This window comes from Calliphora vicina, chromosome 4 (genome assembly GCF_958450345.1).
Source record: "Calliphora vicina chromosome 4, idCalVici1.1, whole genome shotgun sequence".
NCBI lineage: Eukaryota > Metazoa > Arthropoda > Insecta > Diptera > Calliphoridae > Calliphora > Calliphora vicina.
The window spans coordinates 31953936-31968551 of record NC_088783.1 but is presented as its reverse complement, the minus strand read 5'-3'; the positions used below and the strand labels follow the sequence as shown (position 1 = coordinate 31968551).

Sequence of the window (14616 nt, the reverse complement as noted above, 5' to 3'; positions counted from 1 at the left end):
TGATTTCAAATTGGCAGTTAAATTTGAAAAACTTAATTAAAAATTATTTGATGATGTCGGTGCAAGAAGTTTAAATAAAAAACTATTTGTTTGGTTTTATATATTCTCTAACCTATAAGTTCTTTTACATGAATAAATTAAGTTTGTAAGTGATGATTGATAGCTTATTATAAAATAAACCACTGTGCAATACTCCTGCTTATAACACCAAATACCAAAAAACTCTACAGTATATAAATAATTGACAAATATTCTTAGAATGAATTGTTGGATTTATCTCTGGGATTTACTAATAATGATTGAACGAAATATGTTTTAAACAAAAAATAAAAGATTTATACATATTTAGTCTTAATAAAAAATAAAACAAAAACACCAACTAAGGTGATACACTAACAAAACATAAACACTGTCGCATAAATAAATAAATAAAATACATTTATTTAAGTATGAAATCAAGTTTAAATAATAATAAATGTTTGCTACGTGAAAACAACAAACCAAAAAAAAAAAAAGAAAGAGAAAAAAATAAGTTGAAAACTTTTACTAACCTCTTTCATTATTCTCATCGTAAAAACTAAAATCCTTGGGGTTCGATTCTCCAGATGGGCGATGATGATGCTGCTGCTGTTGCTGCTGGAGATGATTTTCTGAAGCTGAGGTTGATGTTGAATTTTCTTTTAAAATGTCATAATATTTTTTCTTGAAATTTTCTTCTTGCGATGATACTTTTGCCACGGCATCCGGATGATTTCCTTCAGTGTTAATTTGGGATTTTAGTTGTTGCTGTTGCTGCTGTAGTAGCTGTTCTTGCTTAAGTTTGGTGTATCTATTGGTGGCATCGTCTAAACGTGCAGCACCATTGTGTCTTTTCATTTTACGTGGTATGAAAATATTTGCAAAATTATTTTTATTTTCATCATTGTCGTTATTCTTATTATTGCCGTTGTTGCTGTTGCTGTTAGTGATGCCTGTTGTTTTGAAAATATTTGGATTTTCATTTTCTTCAATATCACCAATGGCATCTTGTTGGGATGGTGCTTGTTGGTTTAGTTGTTGTTGCTGCTGCTTCTGTTTCTGCTGTTGTAATAGTTGCTGCTTTTGCTCTAGTAAATGTTTATGGAATATTTCATAATCGTTAATATTTATATTTTTATTATTGTCATCAGTATAATCGTCCATGTGCTTAATTTTGTCATTATCACGACTATTGACCATCTTTCCATACGATTCTGGTCTAGTAAATGTCTCTTCATTTATTATTGTCTTTAGTGTGGACATTTGGTCTTTTTGTTTTTGTTTTTGCTGCTGTTGCTCTCTTTGTTTTTGTTCATGCATACTTTTAAATTTTTCATATTCAGCACTGCCATCATCATCATCGCCTTCATCCAGTTCAAACTTGTCCTCATCGTCTTCATTGTCATCATCTTCATCAATGCTGTCTCTGAAGCTCTTTTCCTCTACATCTCCATATATGTTGTATTGATTTGAATAGTCAATATTGTTTTCATATTTAATTTGCTGCTGCTTCTTTGTTTCCTTGTTTTTATTGTCATTGTTGTTCTTGAATGTTTTCCTTTCTCTAAACATTTCCTTTTTATTATTAGTTTTCTTTAAGTTTTTCCTATTTTTTTCTTCAGCCACCATCTCAACTTCTTCACTGTCATCATTGCTGCTGCTGTTGTTGTTGTTGGTTTTGGTGTTTTTGCTGTTATTGTTTTTGTTGCTAGTTTTGTTGTCATCACTTCGTTCACTGGACCTTTGTGACTCAAGTATCTGAAAGTGAACATAAAAAATAAAGAGCGATTTAAGTGAAGAATAAAGTTTTCTCGTTGTTTTTCTTATAGTTAAAGTGAAAAAGGGCTTAAATTAAATTATTTTAAATATTGTTTTCCCCGATATTTGAAGTGGTTTCTTTTGAATTCTCTCTGATATTTAAAGAACTCTTGACTCAAAATGTTTGAGATTCAAAAACTGGTCCCACATTATTCATCTGTTTGTTGCTGCAAGTTGTAAGAACGTAATTTGTAATTTTTTAAAACATAATATTAATCAAACGTATTTTAAGACCTTTTTCAATACCATATCCTAAAACTTAGGACATATTAGGCAAATATTTGACTAACGAGATATAATTAGCTATTATTTGTCCAACTTAACTTCGAAACAAAATGAGGGATCGCCACTTAGAGTAGTCAATATAGATCTTCCTGTTGACTATATACCTGAATAAATTTTCGATCCAGTTTTTACATATCGATAAATCTGACTACGACAATGGCCTCCACCTTCACGGTTTAATATTAGGATTCCAGATTACGGTACCACATTTCAAACGGCTATAAATGTAGCCACGGATCAACATCAGTATCAATGGATATTGTAGGAATATCCTATTATTTACTGATTGAAAAGCGGATGTTAGATCTCCAGTTAGTGTGTATTTCACATGTAAACTGGTCCAAGAGTTTTGATTGTCTCTAGAGGAGATAGCGAAACATTCATCAATCCATGTTTGAAATTATTTTCACTTGAACCTGGAGCGCAAGGCTCAGAAATTTCACTTTTATATTTTTTGCTCTGAACTTTTCGAATTCCACCTACTCGGTCCTATTTCAATATAAAATGCACGCCTAATAAAAATAAGGATAACATTTTTTTAAATAAACTTATGAAAACCACTGGTATTGTTTTATAAAATGAGTCTCTAAATATCTGTTGTGATTTTTTTCAAGTAAGATGTATGTCAAATATTTGCCTAGTGTGAGCTTAACATAATACACATAGATTTCAAGTTTATTAGATTGTTCATAGCAACTAAAGTTTGTCTTCTCAACTTAAAGGAAGTCATAAAAATCATTGATTATATACATACAAATATCTTTTCTTTCTTTTTTTGGCATCTTTAAACTGTAAAAAAAACTAAAGAAAGTTAAAGATATTTAACTAACAAACAAAAAAGGATTTAAGTTTGTTTAAACCCAAGGAGCAAAGCTATGAATTTGATTACAAGTAAAACCCCCTCCTTTAGTTTTTCTCAGTATAAAATTTATATTATTAATACTTTTAATATTAAAGCTAATAATAAACTGATTTTAGTGTGTGCTGAATGTAGCATGTTGAAAATGACTTGGTTTAATCAGTTTTTATGGAGATCGTAAGGATACTTAAAGATTATTTTTTGTTATATCTCTAATGATGGGTTAAAAAAGTAGTTTAAATTCAATATTTATAAAAAAACTGATTAATTGATCCATTTAAATTTCAATTGGTAAGAATAATTGTTATTGTTTTTGGTAATAATCTAATTCATATTGAAATAAATCAATGAAAATTCAAATTAAATTTCTACAAATTCTTAAAATTTTATACAAAAAATTCCTCTGAAAGTACATTTAGTTTTGTTTTTTCTCAAAATATTTTCTTATTCAATGAAATCCCATAAAAACAAACTGACCAGACTTACTTTGTTCCCTCGAGGATTTTTCCTGGTACATAAATATTTATGACTTTTAAAAATTGTTTTCATATTTGTTCATATTTTTTTTTCGAAAGGACACAAAATGAAAAACGTTCATATGACACATATTCATTTTTTTTTTTGTTCAATATTTTTATTAAAATGTAATAAAGAAATATTGTATGTATGTTATATAATAGAGAGCAGCACACAGATGTAAGGATAAAGAATGGTCGCATTAGTTAGAGAAAGAAAGTAAAAGATAATCGAAAGCTACCAGCAAGTGTCTTTTATGCCACAATACAAATAATTTCAATAGAATTGTTAACCCGGTTTTGTCAATTGAAAAATATAGCAACAGCAACATAAATTGAAACTATAATAAAGACATACAAATGTACATACACTAGTGACAGAGTGACTTAGTTATAAGGAGAAAACATATGTTGGATTTAAAGACTGTATGTTTAGTATGAGGATAGAATGAAAAGTCATTAAATAGTTTACATAATATCAGGAAATTAATTGTATCCTAGACTACTTGCAGTTTAAGTGAATTTTAATATAAGACATCTAAGGAAAACATAAACACGGTAAGCAAGAATCGAAGATCCAATCTACTAATACTTTGCTACCGGGTAACGAAGTATAAAATGGGGCCTCCAAATGCTCCAGGGCCAGCGCTATGGGGGCTCAAAGTAGGGTGCCTTCGGCATTTAAAATATTTAAGCACGTTTCATTTTTATATTTTTGGAAAACACTCGGCTAGGTCTTGAAAAATCATGCTATAGACATTTCAAAATTTTAAAATTTTGCCATACCTTGGTCCGCGTTTTTAAAAATATAGGGCGTAATTTAGACCAAATGGACTCGAATCTTTTTGTTAGATAGACAACTAAATTACCAATAATATACAAAAGATTTCAGAGCAATATCAATTTCCGATCCAAAAATAAACGACTTTCAATTTAAAAATTCAAAAAATAGTAGATTTTTACTGTTTTTTTTTTAGTGAGAAAGTGACTTAACCCTTCTTTTTTAAGAACATATAAAAATGCACAGTGGAGCAGAATCGAAAATAAATCTGGCATTTCTAAACGGCTGGAGTATTCGAGTTTAAGTTATTAAAATGGGCCCTACAAAACCTCCAGGGGAGGCGCTATAGGGACTCAAAGTAGGGTACCTTCGACATGTACAATTTTTAAACACGTGCCATTTTTTTGTTTCCCATCCGATTTCAAAGAATTTTATATTTTTTTATATCGGCTGTGCCATACCTTGGTCCGCTTTTTTAAAAATATAGGGCGCACTTTTGGACCGAATGGACTCGAATTTTTTTTGTTAGTTAGACAACTAAATTACCATTAACATACGAAAGATTTCAGAGCAATATCAATTACGAATCTAAAAATAACCGATTTTCAATTTAAAAATTCAAAAAATAGTATATTTTTGCTGTTTTTTGGACAAAAAGGTGACTTAACAATTTATGTTTTTCTATAAAGTTTCTTTACGGAGAACATTTTGGTATAAAAAAAATATCCTATTTTTGGAACATCTCGGCCCTACGCCCTTTAGCAATTGACCTATTTTTTATAAAAATTTCAACTTTGGGCCACATGTTCTAAAAGCCCAAAGCTGGGATTAGAAAACGGAAAGCAGCTTTGGAAAGCCTGATGTGTTCCCTATTTATTCTTAAAGTATTTTCCGAGCCCCGAAGAAAATGTGGACCCTATAGGCAAAATTGTAAAAAATACCATTTTTGGGATTTTTGCTCCAATTTTTAGGAATTGACAAGTTTTTATACACCTTGTTATTTAGAATGGCAAACTTAAAAAACGCTGAAAATTTCATTGAGTTTCGTTAATAAATAAAGATTTTATCATACATATATTGTATACTTATTCAGTTTCTAAAACTAAAATTTATATCAAAATTTTAATAGGATTGCCAATATTAGGAACAATTTGATCCACATTCATTCCGAGCTATACTTTTTGGTTTAGATACGATAATTTTTGGTGTTACAAAAAAAAATTTCAAGTCAATATCTTAATTAGATTCAAAAATATGCCACTTTAAAACTCCGTCCTTCAAAAAAATTGCACTTTTTCATACTAAAAAATGTGTGACCAGTGACTTGTGTTGAATAAAATATTAAGAAAATTTATAAAAATTTTTTAGTATGAAAAAGTGCAATAATAGGACATGTTTTTTATACCAAAATGTTCTCCGTAAATATACCTTACAGAAAAGCATAAAGTTGTGATATGTTCTTAAAGAAAGTTTTTTTTAGTTTTAGTTAGTTACTGAAATAAGTGTTCTCTTTTGAGAAAACTTTTAAGTTTACCACCTTACATTTCTTGTGTATATTCTGTTTGCCCCTGTCCATTTATGCATGTGAGTATAAATTAAAGAAATGACCTTAGACTACTTACAATATCAGCATCTGAATCAGTATCTGTAGAATCATCATAAGGCAAGTTAACATCAATAATATCACCATCACCATTCAGAACATTTGCGCCTGCTGCCAATGCTGCACTGTCACCAACATACTTTTGTTGCAGTAGTAGTTGTTGTTGTTGCTGTAGTTGTATACCTTGTTGCTGTTTATCTATTATTTCTTGTAGATGTTGTTGGTCAATAATGTCCTCAGGTATTGAGGTCTCATCTTGCATATTGAAATCTGCAATGACAAGAACAACAAAAGAACAGATAAATAGTAAATATTTAAGCAAAAGAATAACTAGCATGTTTGTAGGGGTTTGTTTATTTGTTTGCATCTATGTGTCTTGCATAAAATTATATTGTATTGAACATTGTAAAATTTAACAAACATTTCATTTTGTTTTGAATTTAAAAAATGTTCAATTCAATAACAACAATACTATGTTTATGGGTTGTGGCCTGGAAATTCTAAACTTTTTTGTATGTGAGTGATTTTATGTGCCAGCATTTAAAATTTTGTATCTACTGAAGTGTAAATGCTTCAATTGTTTTATGTTTATAGGGTTAGTTGTTGGAAAAAAAAAATCAAAAAATATATCTATAAAGAAATTTAACAATATTGAGCAAATTTAAATTGGTATTTTTTTTGTGTATAAAATAAATTGGTTTTTGTTTGATAATCTATTGCTAAAGCTTGAAGCAATCCATAGATTATAAAAAGTTGAACAAAAAAGGAGCAATAGTCATCCGACAATTTACATGGTTATTAATTAAGTATTGTATATACATATATATATTTAAAATTTATTTTTATTAAGTTTTTTTATTTTATTATTTATGTTATTTCTGTACATAAGTGCAGCCCAATAATAATAATTTCTAACATGAACTTTTTGAGGACATACTCTACTTGTATTTCTAATTATTTGAAGTTCAAATTAAAAAGGTTTTACAACATTTGATTACAACAAATCTAAATATAATGAGTTTTGGAAAATAAACTAATATTTTTAATCCCAAATCGAACAACATTGTTGTTTTTAATAAAAGAAATAACCAAAATTATTAAATATGGGTTAAAGATATTATATCCAGTTCATTGAGATCATATTATAAAACTGCCAAACACACGAGTAAATTATAATAAACAATTATATAAATATTTGTAATATTTTAGGTAAGTGAGAATTATTAATTGAAAAACATTAAATTATCAAGAAGCTAATTGGGACACTACACGGAGAAAACGAATTTGTTGCCAATTGAATGATTTGGTTGCACATATAGAATTTTTCGGTTCTATCAACAGAAAGTCAGTTGACAATGAAGAATTTCAGTTAAAGCTGCCAAACATTTGTTACCCCGGTCACTAAAGTAGAATCATTCGATTGGCAGCAAATTCAGTGCAATCTTTTTGAAGTACTGAGATTTAAAGTGACATATTTTTGAATCTAATTGAGATATTGTCTTTTTTGTAAACCAAAAATTAACTTATCTAAACAAAAAAAATTAGTTTAAAATAAATTTGTTCCTAATATTTTCAATCCTATTAAAATTTTAGTTTTTAAAACTCAATGAAATTTTCTACGTTTTTTAAATTTGTCATTCTTAATAACAAAAGTGTAAAAAAACTTGTCAAAGGGAATCCCGAAATTCCTAAAACTTGGAGAGAAAAGCCCAAAAATGGTGATTTTTACAGTTTGCCCATATCGGGGCTGGGAAAATACTTTGGGGGTAAATAGGGAACATATCAATGTTTCTAAAACTTCTTTCCGTTTTATGATCCCAGCTTTGGGATTTTAGAACATGTGGCCCAAATAGGTCAAACTCCGAAGGGCGTAGGGACGACATATTCGAAAAATAGGACATGTTTTTTATAAACGTAAAATTGTTATTTGTTCCTAAAAAACAGTAAAAATCTACTATTTTTTTGACTTTTAAATTGATCCATAATAGATATTGATTTGAAATCTTTTGCATATAATTGGCAATTTAGTTGTCTAACTAACAAAGGAAATATGAGCCTATACGGTCCAAAAGTGCGACCTATATTTTTAAAAAACCGGACCTAGTTATGGCAAAATTTTAAAATTTCAATTTTTAAATGCCTAAAAATTCGCAATCATTTCAAAGTGTTGCATTTCTGAGGTGCCCTACTTTGATACCTCGAAAGGGGTCTATTGAGTCCGTTTGCAAAACTTAAACTCATAGACTTCTCTGCTATATCTGTGTGAAATTTCAAGTCCAGTAGCCAGTTAGAAATGTTAGATTTATTTCCAAATTATTTTGATTCTATGATCTATATTGTGTATATTATCAATGTGAATGATATCAAAATTGCATTATTTTCTTTGGCATAAAAACGAAACAAATTTAAAATTCTGAAAATCTACATTAAAGAAATAAACTTCAAATTTTCCACTTTTTTTTGAGATCCACCTAATATATTTTACACAAAAGTAATTTATTCCCATAAAAATTGGTTTATATTGTTTTTTATTAAAAAAAATTCATTCTACAAAATATTTAAATTATACTCTCATTATAATTCCAATTCATTTTAAATAATTGTCTTGAGATTAAAGAAAAAACAAGAAAAAAAAAGGAAAACCATTTTTAATATTATATGTATATAATTCCTTCATTTTACACATACATTTAAAACGAAATTTATAAAAAAAACATACAAAGAAAAGTACACAACAGTAATAATAATTTATCCATACACATTTTTATATATTTTTAAATGAAAATCATTTCAGTAATTATCCTTAAGGGTATTTTATGAACAAAAAAAAAAAATAAATATTAAAAAAATATGTATGGATGCAAATAAAAATTCTCATATGGATGTAAAGGAAACATATTATAATAAAATTCCCATTAGAACTCATAGACATTGTGTACACATTTTTATATAAAAATTCCTATTGGGTACAGATATGAGGAAAATAATATAGCAAAGCTGTTAGATATTAAATAAAACTGCTCAATCATGATAATTTATAAAGCTATTATTTCCAAAATTTTAATATTATGTTGTTGATATTATTAGTGTTTTTAATAAACCTCTACTATTATTTTAGCCTTGATTGTTTTGTATAGAGTATATTCAACCATTTAAAATTACACTTGTATGAGAGCATTGTTGAGTCTCTAGTGTTTTATAAAAAAAAATATATTTAAAATGTTTTCTTCTTTTTTTTGTATCTACATTGTGTTTAAAGAATATAAGCGTGTTTGCGTTAAGATCCCCTAAAAGCAAAAAACAAAAGGAAAGGAAAATGTGTAAATCTGATTATTACATCCGTTCACTTATGACTGTCTAAACACAAATTCAAGTGTGAGTGAGTCTCTTGGTGCTTAGCTATTGGTGGCTACGTTATTGGGTTAAAAGCATACAAAAACAGTTCTATGAAAAGTCAATGTATATAAAATTTTTATTTCCAGTATTATTGGTACTTATCTCCCCTCATCACCCCTATAATAACCAACATTATTTTAACACTTATTATCTGTTTGAGATATATTTTGATGACATTATAATGTTTTAATCTCCTTATAACCCCTTTTTTCTGTTTTCTTTTGGTAATTGGTAGTGCTTGTGGGTATAAACTTAAGTAGGGAAGTAATACTCTTAATTTTATACTAGCAATTTGGGGGTTTCTTTATGCCAGACTATCTAAATTATGCGTAAAAGTGTTAGAATAATAAGAGGGTTTATGAAATTGAAATTATGTATAAATATATATGTAGTAAGCTTTGTAGTTAACGATGATAAGGGTTTTTAAATTAGTTAAGTTATAAGTAAATATGTCTTTATTATCCTAAAATCTAATCAATTATTTTTAGAATACATTTGGTTTTATAAACTTTTTAGTTTGATTACACTGTGTGTAATTTTTTGAGTCATGGAAATATATCCATATACGGACACCATTACGCGATTAAAGATCCGCGTCTTCCAGTTTTGCCCAAAGTCATGCACTTTTTTTATGGGCCCCCAAAGATTTGGGCCTCGGTGTCATTTTTGAAAATAAGTGATAATTTTCTCAGGCTCATATCTTGCAAACAGATCGGAATTTTGATTTATTCCCTGAGGCAAAGCTGTAGCCCTTATCATAAAGAACAAAAATTGTAAACATGTAAAATTAAAAAAACTTCATCTTCAAGATCAAAATCGCAAAATACTTTAAAATATTCGAAATAATTTTTTTTTAAAGCTACCTTTATGGCCCAAAACACTTAATTCTTTAAGTTTTTTGACCTACCTAAACGGCGTTAAGAATCATTCCTAGGAATATCATATATTCTAGAAAGTTGTTTATTGAGATCTTAGGTACATTTAGGTAGTCGATTATTTCCTTGAATTTTTAACGGTTTGCTATCTATGGACCTGAACAGGGGAGAAAAAGTAAAAAAAATCAATTTTTTTTAAAGATTTTTGCAATTTTGATCTTGAAGATGAAGATTTTTCATCTTGTTGCAATGTGTTATGACAAAGCCAATCATATTTCAATGTGTTTGTAGAGAATGGCTATAGAAGATTAAATTACCTTTAAATGTTTATTCAAACAAATATATACCAAACAGACCACAATTTTTTGAGGGCTCCAATTGTTATCAAAATTTTTATTTTAGTCTAATATTGGGTTTAAGACTTAAAAATGCGGGATTTTTTTAATTTTTTTTAGATTTGAGACATTTATACAATATAAATTATTCAAAGTATTGGCCGTTGTTAGCTATGACCTTTTCTCTAGATTACCTAATCATTTACCAACTGTAGACAACCTTGTTATATCTAAATACGAATTTATTAATGTGTTAGCATAAAATTACCTAAACTTTCAGTTCTCCGAATAGTATAAACAAACTGGTTTTCCTTTCATTAAATGTTTATGTTACTACTACTTATAATCCACCTGAATGCTAAGTACTTTGATCAGCTTTTCATTATAAGTATTTTAACTTTTGCCAATATGTCTTTGTATGTATTTTTCAAACATTTCAAAGCTAAAGCAAACACCTTGTAACATTATTACATCCAATTTTATAAAACTCACATATTTGAATATTTTCTAATTTTAAATTCTCTTTTAGTTTTATCTTTTAAGAGTCTCTGAAAGGAACTTTTCAATTCTGAACTCATGAAAGAATAATAAGAGTATTTTGTGTATTTAATCGTTGGTTGCCTTAACAATTTTAGGAACTTTGATTTTGAATTCTGCAAATGACAGAGAAAATTTACATAATCCCAACAAATGTGCAACACACACAAATTTGTGTAAATATTAGGGTAAGCCAAAATTTAAGTTTTTAAAAAAATGAAAGATTTGTTTTATTTTAAGACAATATTTATAAAATGTTTGTGGTTTGGATCGAAGCATCAATATTTTTTTTAAATTATCTTAAAACATATTCAATTTTCATTTTAATTATTAGCTTTTTATGGGGCCATCCTTATAGAAACAAGCTCTATTTTGTATTTGTTCTCTTGTATGTAAATACACACACATAACATGCATTATAAATTTTAGCAACTAAATGGAAGAGTGCAAGTATTTTTGAGTATTTATGTGTGTTTGAGTGTATTATTGTATTTTGTATGTCCCAGCAGTTCTGGGCGACTGTCACGAACTAGTGATTTTAACTTTTATTTGTGGTCACAACTGGTTACATTTTAACTCGTGCATGTCCTAGATAGAGACTCAATTGATACGCTTAAATTTGTAACAGAGTATCCGTTTGATTCATTTTTGGCCTCAAAAGATGAGCATTTATTTTGGCTCGGATTCCACATGATGCAAAAAAAAATAGTGAAAATGTTTCAAAAAAAGCTAAGAATTTTAAAAAATCAGCATTTTTAAGTTATAAATTTATATTTTGCATTTTCCATCAAAAAAGATTCAGAAAAAATTTTCTACTTTTTAAAAATTAAAATGTTCAAAAAAAAAAATGTTTTTTATTGTATTTTACCAAAAATTATTTAAATTTTTAAAAATTTCCAAGCTTACACAGAAAAAATTATATTTCAATTCAAACATTTATCCCATATTGAACTGGTTTCATTTGATTATTTTGACAATTGAAAGTACAATTTTCGTTATTGGTTGAATTTCAAATACAAAAATTATTGAATAGATAATTTTCGTAATTGAAACACAAAAAATAACAAAAATGTGCTTTCAATTACGAAAATTATCTATTCAATAATTTTTGTATTTGAAATTCAACCAATAACTAAAATTGTATATTCAATTGTCAAAATAATCAAATGCAAAACTCAAAAGTCAATAGAAAATATCAAGAAATTTTGTTTTTAAGCAAATGAATACTTGATTTAATTATGAGATAATTGAAACCAGTTCAATATGTGACAAATATTTGAATTGAAATGGTTTAAGAAATAGTTTTTTCTGTGTAGTAACCAATTGAATTAGCACTACAAATAGCATATATGTACGTGTCAAATGATCAAAATATATATTACTGAAAATTACTGTCTATAAAGCAAACATTGACTACTTGAACTGCTGGGATGTTTTAAGTTAGAGAGACATATTAAGTAATGTGTGTTAAATGAAAATATTTTTGGGTTTTCCTCTTGTGTTTTTAAAGTTTTTAATATTCCTTAAATGTTATTACCAAATTACATAGTAACGAAGATGTTTGTTAAGAGTTTGTTTTGTGTGGGAAAGACAAAAAATTAAAATCAAATTTAAGAAAATTGTATTTTAGAAATGCAATTTTATTCAAATTTGTTTGCTCTTTATTTAAACAATAATGAGAGTGTATTTATATAGTATAGCAGTTAATTTACAACTATTTCTTATTATTACAGAGGAAAAAAAATTATCTGGGTCAAATAGATGAGGGCATGTGGTTTATAGCGGTTCAGCCTTTTAGATAGTTTGATGAGCTTAGTATTTTAGCATTAAACTCATTATGGTGCTTTAGTGACATATTCCTATTTAAATATAAACATTTCCCACTTAGTACTTAGACGATTTATATTGGAATTTTTATATACATACATCTCGCAGAGAAAAATGTAGTTGTACATGTTTAAAATAACAATTTCAACATTTTTAAAGGTTTTTTAACTATATTATGGTCACTGTAATTATTTACATGATTGCGGTAACCATAATATGTTTAAGTTATCATTACATTGATGTTGACAATCATATATATGATTGTAGTAATTAAGTATATAGTTGTGGCAACCATTTTTATCATGAAATACTTCACCATATTGTGTTATTCTCGGATTATGGTTATCATACTCTGACAACAACATATTATGATATAATGATTAATCACGAACATGTTCCATAAACATATATTTATTTAATAGCGATCGCATATATGATATATGATTGCTACAATGATGTGAATGGTAACTTAAACATATTATAGTTACCGCAATCATATTAATAATTGCAGTGACCATAAATAAATTTATAAAATATTTTTGCTTAACCCTAGATCTAAATCCTACTGATCAAATAGATATTTTCATATAAGGTTATTTAATAAATGTTTTGTAAACAAAAATATTTTGTTTTCCTTATTTTATACTCATAAATTTCTTTACAACTAAATAAAACATTTTATGGGCAACCTAAATTAGTACATTCCTACAAACATAATGCTTAAAAGCTCTATATTTAAGGCATAAATCTTTAGTTGCCTTCATAATTTTACCCTTTTGCCAACCTTAATTAATAATAACAACATAAAAACTAAATGTTTCACTAAGCGTATGACTACTGAATGTTCCCATAAATATCACTCATACGCTGCGGTGTAAATATTCTCACTAAATTTAAATTAACATACTCAGAAATTAAACCATAATTCCGGTTCTTATATAATTTTTTTGGGGTAAAAGAACCTCATTAAAAATTCATTTTTCTTAACAACATACTAATTAAAACATTTCATATTTCACCCAGAAAAAACCTTTTATGCGCTGTCGGAAAAAATACTTATATACAAAAGCAAGAATTATGACCCTTTTTTAAGAATTTTCAAAAAAATAAATAAAAAAAATGTAAATGTAAAGAGATATAAAATAGCATGCATACAATAATAAAGACATACATTTTCCAGCAACAATATAAAAAAGATAAAAAGTAAATTTTTAAATAAAAAAAACTGTATTATTATAATAATAAAAGGAGAGAAAACATTGTTGCAAAACAAAAACACACAAAATAAACAAAATGATACAACAGGTTAAATATAAAGACCTTAACATAAGTGTTTGTGTGAGTGCTTTATATCTATGTAGAAAGGTTTGTATATTCCAAGAGAAGAAAACACAACCTACTGGACTCAACTGATGTTTATTAGGATGGTCCCAAACAAAAGTAGTCGATATAAAGTTTAAATTGATTTACAAAACAGTTTCATAAAGGATTCCTAAACTGTTAAGAAAGAGCTATATCGAATTACTTTGTTAACCTTTTTTACTTTTTAAAGGACATTTCTTGTTTTTGTGCTTGTTTTTTACGGCCAAATCATCTACTAGAATGAACCAAAATGGAAATGATAAATCATGAACTTTAGGGGCCATCCTAATACATATCTAAGTAAATAAGTATGTATGTATGTGAGTTTGCTTAAATATGTATATGTGTACGTGTATTTGTGTATATATTTCTTTTTTAGATACATATTTTAAGTATGAAAACATG

At 27.5% G+C, this 14616-nt stretch overlaps 1 protein-coding gene across 1 annotated transcript in view; it reads right to left on the bottom strand.

The window, feature by feature from the left end:
• LOC135958327 (putative uncharacterized protein DDB_G0282133) overlaps positions 1–14616 on the bottom strand; it is a 118531-nt gene that overhangs the window by 10840 nt on the left and 93075 nt on the right. The window contains exons 2-3 of the mRNA XM_065509231.1: positions 5899–6149; positions 552–1776 (exon numbers count right to left, since the gene is read on the bottom strand). Coding sequence (XP_065365303.1) covers positions 552–1776; positions 5899–6149 — 1476 coding nt within the window. The remainder of the gene's footprint in view (positions 1–551; positions 1777–5898; positions 6150–14616) is intronic.